This window comes from Mya arenaria, chromosome 14 (assembly GCF_026914265.1).
Source record: "Mya arenaria isolate MELC-2E11 chromosome 14, ASM2691426v1".
Classification (NCBI taxonomy): Eukaryota; Metazoa; Mollusca; class Bivalvia; order Myida; family Myidae; genus Mya; species Mya arenaria.
The window spans coordinates 57,432,708-57,448,177 of record NC_069135.1 but is presented as its reverse complement, the minus strand read 5'-3'; the positions used below and the strand labels follow the sequence as shown (position 1 = coordinate 57,448,177).

The following is a 15,470-nucleotide window of genomic DNA, read 5'->3' as shown; positions in this document are numbered from 1 at the left end:
GGATCCGCTAATAGTTCTGAATGAATGTTCGTTATTGAAATTGAAATAAAATTAAGTCGAGATAATAAATTAAATTCGAAAGTAAAGAAGAGCTATAACAGAAGTGATGGATACCCACGATGGTATTACATGTACTTGACTAAGGCAAATATTGAATATAAAATTCTTACTAGGTGTTTAAATATAATAAGAAGGATATCAATTCTAATTGTCCCATGATCATCTATATGAGGGACTTCAATTTCGCCGATATGCTAAAATTAGATTTAATGGTAAGGTTTTACTTTAGCAACTGATAAACATTAAAGAAACATTGAAAAACATCGCCTCAAGGGCACCGTCTCATGCCGTCTCGCGCAGAGACCTAAACCAAGCTATGCGATTGGTATTGACATTGAAGCATTATAACTAGAGTGTCGTTTTATGGTGGCCATTTAACTTTGCATGACAATTATGGACTGAACAAAAAACTCTGTTAAAAGTAAGGCTTAAATAGCAAAACTTACAATATTTAGAGGCACGCGTAGAAATTGAGGCCAATAACTCACGTATGGTGTGTAATGCGTCGTTATAAAAAAAATAGTAACAAATGCAAAGATCTTTTAAAAACAAATCATGAAAATCATGTTATGGACTGGACATAAACCGATATGATAAGCAACACGTCATCTTCTAATGATTTTAATAGTGACCAATTACTTCGAAATGACATATAAAGTGAATGGCAAAGTCATGGGAGCAGGCCGGACGGATAAAAGTGGCGACGAGTGCGATTCAAATCATGTCCTACATTACTTTGTAAAGCCTATGCAGATGTATATCTAACAATTGTAATTGCATATTCGGGGTGGATGCATTCCCCGGAAAGAAGGCACCCAGGCTGCACGACCAGTTTCTGGCCTCGCGTTCAGCATGCCTTGGCAGCAGATGGACGAACATCCTTCCCGATGCATTCTGTCCCGTCTGCAATAAGTTCCTGTGTACCAACGATGTTCGGGTATATAGGGATATGAAAACAGTCAAAACCAACGGCCTCCAGGACTAGCATACAACGTCTTTTCATCATTTCAATAAAAGAGCAACAACCAGATAGTTTCAAAATCGGCAAATACATTACGTTCAATAGCCAAGCATAGAATTGTCAAAACGAGCTAGTATGGGGCCGATAATTTTTAAAATCATTTTACATGATTAAAATAATATTTCCACGCGGTCCCAGGTTTGTTTATCCGTTTAAAAATAGCACATAATGATTTCCAGTTTATAGTTTGTATATTTAGCGTGTGAAAGTCATATGATTAGTACAGCTACATTTACCGTGGTAAACAACACAGTAAATTTCGAATTGGAAAAATACGCTAAAAATGCTAGAGCATGGTCAGATCATGGATTTGAAGTTAGATTTGGCGTAACTTGGGAATATTACTCTTTGAACTGCACCATTCTCTTAGAACCCAATTTTATATGATTTAAAGTATTGGAATGTTTGGAATGTGGGTACTCCCACAGGATCATTTTAAAAATTTCTATTCCGAAATGTGGAGTTTTGGGTGTGTTTTTCAACCTACATCGAAATAAAAATTAAACTAGAACGATTTAGTGTGACCCGGGGATCCACCCGCGTTAAGATACATCTATCGTTAGCTGTGCGTTTTAGACAATTTTCTTTTTTTTCTTGCATTTGTATCATCTGGTAAATGCAGCGCATCAAGATAAAATTACCTTGACAAATTCTGGCAATTAATGAGAAATGAATTTAAGTATAAAATGTATCACATGAAAAATAATAATACCTAGACAAAATGTGTATTTATTAGCAAAGATGGTAGGTATAATCGCATAACCGTGGAAGGAATATGGCACAGCAAAACGCTTAACGCAAATACTCGTATTGATATCATTTAATTCGAATGCGACTTAAAACAACAACAAAATCCATCATTTATTGTTTATATCGGGTCGGTCTTATTTGGTATGCTAATAAGTATACTCTCTATAGAACAAGCATGCATAAGTCAAATAAACACTTAAATGTATCAGTGGATTAATGATGGTTAACGGGTGGTGCTTAAACCTTAAAATATGCCTATTAAATCAGCGATCGTTATACGATAACCATTACTTCATTTGGCAATATATAACGGACCATGTGATACCGGGATTGATTATCTGATCTGATTGATCACGCAGTCCGGTATACACTTTATCAAGGTACCGGATACCGCGTTATAGTACCACCCATGATAATCTCCCTTAATTGTATCAATGAAGTTTAATACTACTTTCGTTTATGAAGTCACATGAAATTCGTTGACACTTTCTCTCCAAACACCGAATATCAAAATCATTGGCGACAACCACATAATAAAGTAATGAGTTGTGTACTTAAGATATTCGGGTAACTATCGAAAGGACTAGCTTTCAACAGTCAACAAAAGTAAGTATAAAATAATGTTTGCGTTTCTGAGGGGCGGTGCCAGAATTTAATGTTATTAAATGCGCACCTGGGTCAGTCATAATATGCCGATTGCAGATACTTTTATATCAGTGGACATTGTTATGTTTATATGTGGTCAACACCAAAATCTAATGAAGACTATTGGCATCTATCTATATGGACCTGAACTTGGGGTCAAAAATAAGAACGTGCAGCCCGGCTTCACCAGAAACGAATAAATAGGCTCCGAACTATTTTGGGTATTGGATCGTCTTAAATATTTTAACCACTTTCAGTCTGAAATAAAAATATTGTTGTTTGTGTATTCCAAAGATGGTCGCTTGGATGGTTTAGTGGTAGGTTAGTGATGGTATAAGGACGTTGGAACGTCCAAGGATCCGCAAGTGTTTCCAATTTAATAATTATTGTGGCCATAAAACGAATAAGGGCCATACCTTGGTAAGAACTTGATTAGCAACAAACAGCATCCGGTATAAGTTTGTAAATCCAGTTTACTTGCAAACTTATTTTTTTTGTTATCTTAGATATCAACTTCAAAAGCGACACATAGAAAGTTTGCCCATTAAATAAGAAATATTTTAAGTAAAATTAAAAAAAACAGTTTTAAGAAATATGAAAATTTTAATTCCAAAATTGATTTCTCCCGTTGGCCACCAATTGGATTTTAGGTCCCCAGCGGGGTTTTGGCAAACTCCAATTGGAGAATTTTCCATATGAGCCGAAACGGGGGAAAAATCAGCTATTTGAAAAAAATCAAATATTACAATTTGGAACAGAAAATTACATTTCTATGTATGTCTGTAGTACTAGATTCATAAACATAATTAAAATCTAATAAATAATCAAAAATTATGGTTTTGTAAAAGCGGCTCTCCAATTGGGGAAAATTCCAATTGGAGAATTCCACAGTCAATTTCTATTGATAAAAGCTACCGATTGGAGATCACAGAAGTTGGTGATCACAGAAGTTGGAGGAATCACCAGTTGGAGATTTCCACCGTATAACATCTGCTGGGGAGAAATAAAGTTGGGATATATACAAGTCATGATATTATTGCTCATTAATTTAATATTGTAGATTATTCAAGAAAATAACATTGCAAGATGTTACCTGATTTCAAGTATTACATCGGTGTTTTCACTTGTGACGTTGTGTGCAATCTAAAACAGTGATCTTATATACAACTGCGTCAGATTTGCGAATTATTTATCCTTTTCTGAAGCCTTGTGGTCCTAGATGCTCGAAAATATTAAATACTTTTAAAAAGAGTAAATGAAAGTACTACTTTCGTTTTTGAAGACGCCTGAAATTCGTTGACTATCCAAAATGCAACTATTTAAATAATGCAGCCACATTTGAAAGTAATGATTTGTGTTCTTAAGATATTCGAATAACTATCGGAAAGGACTTTCTTCAACAGTCAACAAAAGTAAGTATAAAATAGTATTTTTTTCGGGTGGTGATTAAACCCGGTACCCGGTATCGATATTGGGAAAATCCGGTATCTCAGTTTATGATACCTGATTAGGTCGATATCGGGTGTTTCGTCATAGTCGATACTGGTAAATATAACATTCTCTAAAGAAATCCCGGTATCGATAGGCCCGGTAACAATGTCCGCAATAATCAACTATGACTTTGAATATCTTAAAAAACAACAGAAAAGAGAGTTTGATTTCAAGAACGAAAAATAGTATACATTGCCAACTTTGGAGAAATCCGCTGAATCGGAAGTGCCTATAGAGTTATATAGGGAAAATATGGTTAAACAGTTCTCACGACTTAGTCTTTCAACAGATCAACTTACTTCCTACATATATGTTAGGATAATTCTTGCCCTTGAAGATGATGGTTTTGTATTAAGTGTATGATTTTTACATTTTGGTCCTTTTTAAGGGTTTTGTTGGTCATTAAAAGTTACATTGAAATAAGAAGGAGGTAAAAAAAAATGTTTTGCTATTTAAAGTTATTATAGTCATCCGATCGCTTAGCTTTCAGCGGATTACGATGCAGAATTGTTTTCTCTTTCAAATGCACTTTTCGAAATAATGATTTTTTAAATATCTTTTGGTCCGTTTTTGAACATTTATGTAAATTTTGTAGAAAATCGATGCCCAGAAATTGTGTATTCAACTGTACGATAATGATTTTATGGCCCACGACGCGGCGTATTCACAGCAGTATAGAAATAATCCATCGGCAAGGTTATGACACTGGGTATGACATTTGCAACGATGTTTGTCATTTATAGCAATAAAATTATTCCATAACTATTTCGATTTTTTCCCTTTTATCACTATTATTTAATTGAAATTATGTATGGTACTCGATAATTCATTAGTAACATTAGTACATTAGTACTTAAGAAATGTCATATATTGTTTTTGTGTAAAACAAAAAGGAAGTAATATATTTAGCAAAAATTATTCCCAATCACTATTACAGACAGTTAATACGTAACTCTTTTCTTATATTTAATATCAATGTTTCGAGTTTCATTGGCAATTTTGGAAATACATATGGGCTATGAAACATAATAAATAAGGGTATTCAAAGATAATAATTTACATATCCACATCGAGTTAACATGTTCATTAGTATTGCTTAAGTTCTAATTCTTAATGGTAAACATTTTGGTCTACCATTTTGCACTCAACCAAACATTTTTATGAATTTAGCGTAAATATAAATATTTTGATTAGGCAAGAAATGTCTTACATGAAAATTTGTCAGCATATTTTTAGTAACGATTGCACTAGGTTTTCATAACGTGTCAAAATGCCATTAAATCAAAGGGTTGTTATGGGATAAAAGGGTATACCTGTCTTATTGTCAATACAACATTAATGACATTTTACTTGACTTGTATCGTTAAAGACCGGTACTAAATGATAGAAACTGCAGTCAATATTTTATTTTAGCCGAAATAACACACCCAATTTTGTGTTACACTGCTATTAGAAAAATACTAAACTGTTAAAAAAAAGGTGTGGAAACGGCCCGAATTAAATGTCTTGATAAACGTTCAAGACACGGAATGTAATTTGTAAAAGAAATAAGTTTATCAGATATGATTTGATATTTCAGTACTTTATCAACTAACGTTCCCCCTATAGAACAGCTCTACCTAATTTTGGCTAAATCTAAAATCGTCCATAACTGATTTGTTTTATCGAAACTTATAATAAAAGGACGGGTCAACTTTATGACCCTCATAAATTCTGTATTTCTTATCAGCCTTAATCTTACACTGCGTCCAGTAGATAAATAAGTGCTAAACTAGCGTATCTTAACGCTTCTATTGCACTGAGAGGAGAAATCATTAGAGACCGTCGTTGCCCTGATAAGCTCCAAAGTTGGCAATGATTAACATGTATTAGTAGGTTGACAGTCACTTTAAAATAACACTTTTATCAAGCTGTAAATCTGAAATACAATATATTTTATTTCAATAGTAATTGTCTTTTAATTCTAGTGTGATATTTGGGGAATATATTTGGAAAACAATAATTCATTTTAATGAACATCCAGTGTGTGTTGATCTTTAAAAGTTAAAGTGTTATAGGTCTTATATGTATGCAAAATCGTATACAATAAATTTGTAATTCTGTTGTCTACATGCCTTAAAAACATGTTGCTGGTGTATGTGGTATTATGGCAATGAGCTTGTGATGCTTACATCAAAATAAATAGTCTGTTCTGGTCTGATTTCAAATATAACAGGTACAAACATGCTTATCTGAGAAAGGTTCTGTTCATTCCAAACATGAGGAAATTATAAGTACAGTTTTAACTTCAGGTATATGCGGCATGATAACTCCCCGCTGTGCATCCCTTGTTTATTGCACTTGTCTCACAGCATGGGGTCATTTTCCTGTGTGTCTGTTAATTGGTACATGGCCTTTTAAAGTTGACACTTTCAGAGAAGACAATCTCATTGTCCGACTTATATATCAAATTATTGTACAAACAATATACATAACTAAATGAATTAATCAGAGTAATAAACAAATAAGTGTTTTAATAAATAAACAATTATGATCTGACGTTTACGGGCTCTGAAGTAATCAGTTATACTGACCCATGAAAGAACATGTCATAAAAGACTAATCAAAGGGCTTATTGATGTATCTTATTGCTGCCTTAAACCCTATGTCATTTGTGGACTCATTCAAAAATGCTGTTCTGAAAACTTACTTCACAACATGCCTTGTTTTCGGTGCACAAATTACTCCCTTAACAGAAATGTTCAAATACATCAAGAAATGAAATATTGTGTAAATCATGTGATTGTGCATAATTGTAACAGAACATGTATCTCTTTTAGTATTTTCAAAATACATCGATCTAAGCAAAACTCAAAGCAACATATTTTGTAATGAATAAACAAGACACTTAAATCATATAACATTTTTCATAATATTAGCAAATTAGCTAATTGCATATTGTTATAATGTTAAAAACAATTCGGTGTAGCATAATATTTTATTAAAACATTTTCTTCAGGTTTAAAAAGAAATCGGAACTTTCTATTATAAAGTGGTATATATGTAAAATAAATAAATCTAAAAAAAAACATTTTATTGTTTGATGCAATTAAAGAATTGAATGAACATCCCGACACTGGCGCTCACACATCCATTAATTGGAAACACGTGTGACATGTGTCATAAAGGGGCTTCATATCATCATTAATTTAGGTTATAATAACTTGAAAATGACACAGTTTATGATTCCGGATTATGTTGGTACCGGGTTTTACGTCACAGTCGGTACCGGGTAATATAATACTCTATTTAGAAATCCCGGTAACGATAAGCCCGGTATCAATGTCACAGGACTCAGAAAGACTTTCATTTCATTCCGACATTTTTATGTTTCCATGTTACCAACAGTTTGCCGTACGGAAAAAGCTAATAAGAAATCCTGGCCTTTGTATGGACTAAGTTTTAGGGCAGGTTAAAGTTTTAGGGCAAGTTGGGATCACCAGCACATCCTGGGTAAGGTAGCACCGGGCGCATGCTCACTAAATTTGTCAAAGTTTTCTTTTTTATTTCAATATAGGAGAAGAAGGTAATAAAATATGCAAAAATTGCACCATTGCGGCTTTGAAATTTATAAAACTTTCTGTAGGGAGTACCCCCATCTCCCCTGTCAACAATTTAATTCAAATAAATTTCGGTTCTGAGGGAGTCACGCATGTCAAAATGTTACGTTCCTTTGTTTTGCCCCCTCGAACATCAGCTCCTGTAAACCGTTTAGAACTTGGTAAACCGAGTGTATATTTGACAATCAAATTATGATTTTAGACTCAAGATGGATGCAGTCTCAGGGAAAAAGGCACCCGTGGGAACAGGATCGGTCACTGACCACATCTACTGCCAGCCATGTGCGAACGATAGCAAGAACATCCCACCTGATGCCTTCTGTACCGTCTGCAAGGAGTTCCTGTGTTCCAACTGTGCCCGAGTACACAAGAACATGAAGTTTACCAAAATGCACCCTCTCCAGGACAAGGGCACCATGCCTTCTTCACTCCAACCAGAGAGTGAGAATAAGCATTTTACGGAAACATGTCAACGCCATGCCGAAGAGTTCATAAAATACTATTGTCCCAATCACGAGACACTTCTGTGTGGAGAATGCTTGGCTGAGAAAGAACACAGCTCATGCACAATTGATAAGATTTCTCAAGTGGCAAAGCGGTACAAAGAAGGTGCAGAATACAACAGCCTGAAAACAGGACTTGTCCAGACGGCCACTGATATTGGCAAACTGTCACACGACATACAGACGATCATGAAATCAGTTGACGAAGAAAGCCTTACCAATATCAATGAGCTTCGCAAATTTAGGACTGAAATTAACCAGTACCTTGATAAAAGGGAAAACGAACTTTTGGCAGAAATTGATCAGAAGAAACGAACATCCAAGACACTGTTAAATGAACTGAAATCAAAATGCACAAACATGAACTCATCCATTGAGAAACTAAAGTCGGAGCTACAAGCCCAGGACGACAATAGCAACCAGCTATTAATAGTAGGAAAACGAGCTATAAAAGAGCTGGCAGGTCTCCAGGCAGCCCTGGAAGATGTGAGCAGGAGGAATGAAGTTCCCCGATACAAGTTTCACAGGGACCCCGAAACTGAGAAGTTAATAGCTTCCGAAAAACCAATAGGACGGTTGGAAGAGGACGAATCAACGTCGGCGTTAGGGCAGCACCACCGACAACAGCAAACGAAGCAGGAACAACGGCAACAGGAGACGATACAACAACACCGAAAACAGATGAAAGCTGTATCCCAAAAAGGTTTGGGTACAACCACTGACTAATTTGACATTTCCTAAGTAATGCAGTTTATTAGTCAGTTTTCAAAAGCCTGCTGTCCCCGCTTTAGTTAACCAGGCACGTTAACGTTACGTTAAAAACAATGTTGTAAAGTTCATCAAGTGCTTTACAAAAACGACAGAATGAGATACTTGGGACAAACAATATTTCGCAAATAAAATTGAGATACAAATAAACTTGAGGCACCTATTTTGAATGATATATACTTTATTGTTAAGGTAAAATAATAAGTGTATATTCTTTATCTGTACCATTCATTATTCCAGGCGAATCAACTGCTGCTGCAGGGCAGCAAGAACAACAACAACAGAAGGAGCAGCAACCAGGGCAACTCGAGACTATGCAGCAGCAACAAAAACACATGCAAGGCGTATCACCAAAAGGTTTGTGTACAGCCACATACAAATTTGACATTGTCCTATGTAGTACAGTATGTTTTCAAAAGCCTTTTTATGTCGCTCAAGATAACCAGGCACGTTGACGCTGAGTTAAATGATATGTTGTAGAGTACTAAACAAAAGCAAAATAATTAAGTACTACTACAAATAATATTGCGCAAATAAATTACGATCCAAATAAACTTAAGTCATATATTTTTTAATGCTATAAACCATATTATGTGGGTATTTCAATACGGTATTTCTACGGTATTCTACTTCTGTCAGTGCAATATGGCTGTATTCTACTCTGCTGACGTCACATCACAAAAAATGCATTCGGAACTCCTCGGTCATTTTCATCGAAAACAACCTCGGATGTATATCGACTGTTCACATACTCAAAATTGGAATGTTTTCTGCAAGTAGATCGCGTAGTAATTTGATTTAGCAGTTAATGACTTAAGACTCTTGGGAATCTTTACTATGTTTGCAATAATACACTTCACTGGCAATCAATTTAAACTTAGATAATTAATAAAATTCTGAATCATTAAATTTTATTGATGATTTAATTAAGAAAATACGAACTACTTCTACTGATATACCAGCATACATCCGAGGTTGTTTTCGGGGGAAAAACCGAGGAGCTCTGAATGAAAGAAATGTGAGAATGTTGAAATGACGTCATTAAACAAAATATTGCGTAATTGAAACTGCATTTATAATGAAAACATGTGACATTTAGCCAGGAATATAATTGATAAAAGACTTACTTATATTGCTTTTTTATCCTTAATACCGTATTCAGTGTGCGCATACAACATGATAAATTACGTCATATATGCTACGTCGGAAGGCAAAATTTGGCTTAAAATAAAGACTACAATCAAAGATAACTTTTATTTTACTACACCATTATAAGTAAAACAAAGGGCAGTATATGCCGTTTAAAGAGCCCCGCCTTCATTTTAATACCGAAGTTTGATAGGGTGATTAGTTTCACTCAGTTTTACAATACGGCCGTCTGACGAAACATGAATATCACTTCTTGTTTGTGATTTTATGTTCTATGTCTTTGGCGTTAACCCAGTGCCAGTAAACCGGGTTTATGTTTAAACTTTTTGCTACTGAACTTGTTTCTGTAGCTTTTACTACTGTATGTGTGTGCATTTCTTGTGTTACAGTGTATGTACTCTAAAAGTAACATCTCGAAATTATTACTATATTTTACTTAGAACTGAATCTGTGTGTATGTATTGATTTAAACGTTATGTGAATATAGGAAATGAGAACAAAATGAGATCATTTCAAATCAGCCTTACTATTTTTACAAACATAGACTGGTCATCTACAAGAGCAAATAAAAAAATTAAGAAGTTTAATTGATCATTCCAAACATCTCTTCAGGGTCATCGGTTGTTAGATTTTGTTCAATATTTAATTAATTATCGACGGTGATTCGTTACTAGTGCAGGTCTTGGTGTAAATACAAAATTTGTTCGTTTGAAACATCAAATGAAATATTTTACAATATCACACATTTAAAGATGGTACAAACATCGTTGCCATCATAGGCGGCAGTATTTGTCTGTGATTGTTTGGTATATATCAGGCTTTTTTATATAGTACCAACGGGTCCGACTATCGAACCCATTCCCAAAGCAAAATTAACAATATTTTTCTCAATCTTTAGAAAAAAAGTCCAAATCAAACTAAAAAAGCAATAAAAATGAATGAATTATGAAAGTCTTTTACCCGAACGTGTTCATTCAACATCCTGATAATTATATGATGATAATTTTTGTGGATAATTTAACTCTGAATCGTTGATTTTCATCACATTCAGGGATCAGTATGGAATATTATCTGTTATGATTTATTGCAATATACATTTACACCCCATGGATTGATATTTCAACCGTTTCAGGTATTTTGACAGCGAGAAGAAACTAATATTTAATAAATACCTCATTCGCAAGAGTCTGAATAGCTTGTTCTTTTAACTTTAAAAATTCCAATCTGAAAAGCTTGTTCTTTTAACTTTAAAAGTTCCAAGTTCAGGCATTATTCGTAACAACACTTTTTATTCCGCAAAATATCTAGAGTCTTTTTCCGAAAATGGGCAGAAAAGTCCTGTTTATTTACATTATCAGAAGATCTCTGTGTTACATCAATGGCGATATTTTAAGTCAGAAATTGTTTGATATATTTGGTTCCTTTGTTACATAGCTGCTATCATTGGAGACAAAATAAGTCAGAGATTTTTTGAGATGTTTATATTATTAGAAGGTCTCTCTGTTATATTGTTGCTGTCAAATGCGACAGTATTAGTCAGAGATTGCTTGACATAATTATTAGACAGTCTCTGTGTTACACCATTGCTATCATAGGCGGCAGTACTAGTTAATGAATGTTTAAGATATAAATCTACTATTAGAAGGTCTCTCTGTTATATTGTTGCTGTCATAGGCGACAGTATAAGTCAGTGATTGCTTGATATATTTATTAGACAGTCTCTGTGTTACACCATTGCTATCATAGGCGGCAGTACTAGTTAAAGATTGATTGGGATATAAATCTACTATTAGAAGGTCTCTCTGTTATATTGTTGCTGTCATAGGCGACAGTATCAGTCAGAGATTGTTTAATATATTTGTATAAATTGTGTTAAGAAGGTCCTGTATTATATCATATCTAGCATAGGCGGCAATTTCAGTCAGAGGTTGTTTAATATATTTATATAAATTATGATAAGAAGCCCCTGTATTATATCATATCTAGCATAGGCGGCAGTTTCAGTCAGAGGTTGTTAAGTATTTTATATATATTATTATGAACATATCAACGTTTACCTATGGTTACACCGTATATTTCTCTGGCTGATACTGCCCCCTATGGTTACACCGTATACCTCTCTGGCTGATACTGCCACCTATGGTTACACCGTATATTTCTCTGGCTGATACTGCCCCCTATGGTTACACCGTATATTTCTCTGGCTGAATCTGCCCCCTATGGTTACACCTTATACCTCTCTGGCTGATACTGCTACCTGTGGTTACACCGTATACTCCTCTTTCGGATACTGCCCTCTATGCATACAACATATACTTATTTTACTGATAACTCCCCTAATAGTTACAATGTTAACTTCTCTGACTGATACTGCCCCCTATAGTTACAACGTATTCTTCTCTGACTGATTCTGCCACCTATGGTTACAACGTACTTCTCTGATTGAAACTGTCCCCTTTTGCTACAACGTATACTTCTTTGACTGATACTGCCCCAAGGGTTGCACCGCATACTTCTTACGGATACTCCCTCCTAGTGTTGCCAAGCATACCTCTTCCAGATACTGCCCCCTATGGTTACACTGTATACGTCTCGAACTTATTTTGCCCCCTATGGTTACATAATATATTTCTGACTGATACTGATATTTCCTGTAACTGTCTTTTGATTTCATTCGGAAAGTGTGATTAAATACATATGCATGTTCCAAATAGAGGCTTAATCTTTATATTTTTTTAAGTATAATTTTATAACATTTGAGTGAACAACAGTTTTATCACCAAAACTAAGTTTCAAATATATGTTTATACAATTTAATTATAGATTTGCAAACAATCCAAGAAGATGTATTTTAAAGCTTCAAATATCTCTTTGTGTATATGCCCATTTTTATATTGTTTCATACATGTACGTTCCATCAAGGTCATAAACACATCTTTAGATACATGCGTTTACTATGAACATATCTTCGTTTGCTAAATGATATATACTAGCGAAGCGGACATAAATAAACACTAGTTCAAGTTGTTGTTCATGAACAGTTTTATTTCGATATTTCAGCCTTAAACCAGTGCCGAGCAGACCTAAGCCAATCCCAGTTTAGCAAGCTGCCTGACATTCCAGTGAAAACGGAAGCCGACACCGACCAATGCACGCTGACCAGAGTGACCCTCCTGTCCGGAGAAAGGCTCCTACTGGCTGACAGGAACAATAACTCAGTAAAGCTTGTGGACACCACTACCAACAAGATGGTGTCCCAGGTGAAACTTCCAGGTGGTCCGTGGGACCTGTGTCTCCTGCCTGGGGACAGGGCAGCCGTCACTCTGCCTTTTGAGAAAAAGATACAGTTCGTATCTACTCAGGGAAATGTCACACTACAGGATGTTGTTCAAGTCGATGGACAATGTCATGGAATAGATTTCTGTGATGACAACTTGATAGTGACCTTCATCGACCCAGGTAAGGTTGTGTTGATGAACATGAAGGGAAAGGTGAAGAAGAGTGCGGACAAAGACAGCAGTGGAAAACCTTTGTTTCAGAATCCCTGCTATCTGACAGTGACCAGGGAGAGCCGAACTCAGAGTCAGACTCGTCCAGTCATATATGTCTCAGACTGGTACACCCACACCATAACCAAGCTGAGCATATCACTAGAGGTGCTCCAGTCCTACCAAGACCCGATACTGAGATCACCACAAGGTCTGACAGCCATTGGGGACAACCAGCTACTCGTGTGTGGGAGGGACAGTGACAACATCCTGTTACTGGACACGCTCACCGGCGAGATAACCCAACTGCTGGGGAAGGAAGAGGGGATAAAGGGTCCATACAGTGTGGCTTACTGTTCACTGAAGAAGATGTTGTTTGTCACCTGCAATTCATATGACATACCTGATTTGAATAATTTCGTAAAAGTATTCAACTTAGTATAGATCTATAGATGTCAGTCAATTAATATGAGTGAAATTTGTATCAGGTGTGAAGTAATTGTAATGTTCAAGAATAATTCTAATGTATAATATTATACTGACAATACGCATATACAATGCTTTATTTCACATATCGCGCTATTCAATTACTGTGAGAGTATTTGACGGAAACTTGACTTTTAAATTATTTTGAAATCTAACAGTTTTCATTAGTGACAAGTCGTGTAGTAATGTGTTATAAGAAAATAATATACGAGTATGAAAATGTGTATTATTAATTGAAATGTTAGTAGCTGATTGTGTAAGAAATATATATACCAACAAGTTGGTTTCTTACTTGTGAATGTTTTTAAAAAAAAAATGTAATTGTGTAATAGAATGATTCAGAATATAGATTATAGAGTTATAGACTCGATGTGTCATTTTTTATGCACTTTGTTATTAGTAAATATGATGTTTATAATGTGTTTATATAGAAATTAAACATACATGTACGTATCCTTATACATGTATATTGAATGAATAATTCTATAGACATTGACCTGAGTGTGAATTCTTTCCAAAATATGGATTGAATTGTTTGAACATACATTGGCCATAGTTAAAATAGTTTCCTCATATATGAATTGAATGATTAAACCGACATTGACCAATGTGAAACTTGATTCCTCATATATCTTTTGAATAAATTATACAAACATTTGTGTACTAGATGTAACTAATGTCACAAAAAGTGTTTAAATAGACTCGCTCATGTTTTTGGACCAAAACATATTTCCCAAGGAATGCATCTGAAATATGTTATCGTATTATAAGTTTACTGTTTGAAACCTTAATTACAGCCAAAGATATAATTAAAGTACAGTCAAATCCCGTTGGCTCGAACTCGTTTGGCTCGAATTCATTGTTAGCTCGAACTGATGTGAACGACCGATTTCATAATACTGAAGGAAAGCATTACCGCTTGGCTCGAATTTTCCGAGGCTCGAGGTAATTTCGACGGTCCCTGGGGGTTCGAGCCAACGGGGTTCGACTGTATAAAAAGAAATTATTGTCTTATTTGGTAGCATAATTAATGTGAACCCCCCTCCCGCTGGCACAGTCCAAATATTTTTAGAAAATCGATAATTTGGCCACTCGAACTCATTTACAAGTTTCTGGATTTTCGAACCTTTCCTTTACTAATTGAAACTTCGAGTGAAAATATCAATCACCAAATCTCACAACAACCATTAGCTGATTTGTAACGGGTGTGGAAATCGTGGAATTCAAAGACAATTCGTTTACTAGTATATATCAACATTTGTTTAAGAGGCGCAGCTGTCATAGTTTTAATTGACGTTCAATATAAAATATATTTCATTATTTTTGTAAATTGGCCAGAAGGAAGTGTTAGATTTTGTTTCGCATTTTTGCTAAAATAACCTATATACGCGTCGTCGGTTAGTGCTAAAGGATGCTATCTAACACCATACGATTTCTCACATCGAGTGATACATTTGGCGCATCTCGACTACCGATATTTCATCATAAAGTAATAGAAATTGCTTTAGAG

The 15,470-nt window shown here is 35.0% G+C and overlaps 1 protein-coding gene across 1 annotated transcript; it reads left to right on the top strand.

Annotated features, from left to right (window-relative positions):
• The first annotated feature begins 2,300 nt into the window (after positions 1–2,300).
• LOC128218360 (E3 ubiquitin-protein ligase TRIM33-like) lies at positions 2,301–14,414 on the top strand. Its single transcript, XM_052926020.1, has 4 exons — positions 2,301–2,437; positions 7,769–8,772; positions 9,078–9,194; positions 13,047–14,414. The coding sequence occupies exons 2-4, from the start codon at positions 7,776–7,778 to the stop codon at positions 13,916–13,918; spliced, it is 1,986 nt and encodes a 661-aa protein (XP_052781980.1). The 5' UTR covers positions 2,301–2,437; positions 7,769–7,775; the 3' UTR covers positions 13,919–14,414.
• Positions 14,415–15,470: the final 1,056 nt, after the last annotated feature.

Bases quoted from the DNA above. Each gene is read 5' to 3' on its own strand.
- LOC128218360 (XM_052926020.1), top strand. From the start codon at position 7,776: ATGGATGCAGTCTCAGGGAAAAAGGCACCCGTGGGAACAGGATCGGTC. The intron at 8,773-9,077 runs GTTTGGGTACAA...TCATTATTCCAG, and splicing joins GAAAGCTGTATCCCAAAAAG to GCGAATCAACTGCTGCTGCA. The intron at 9,195-13,046 runs GTTTGTGTACAG...TCGATATTTCAG, and splicing joins GCAAGGCGTATCACCAAAAG to CCTTAAACCAGTGCCGAGCA.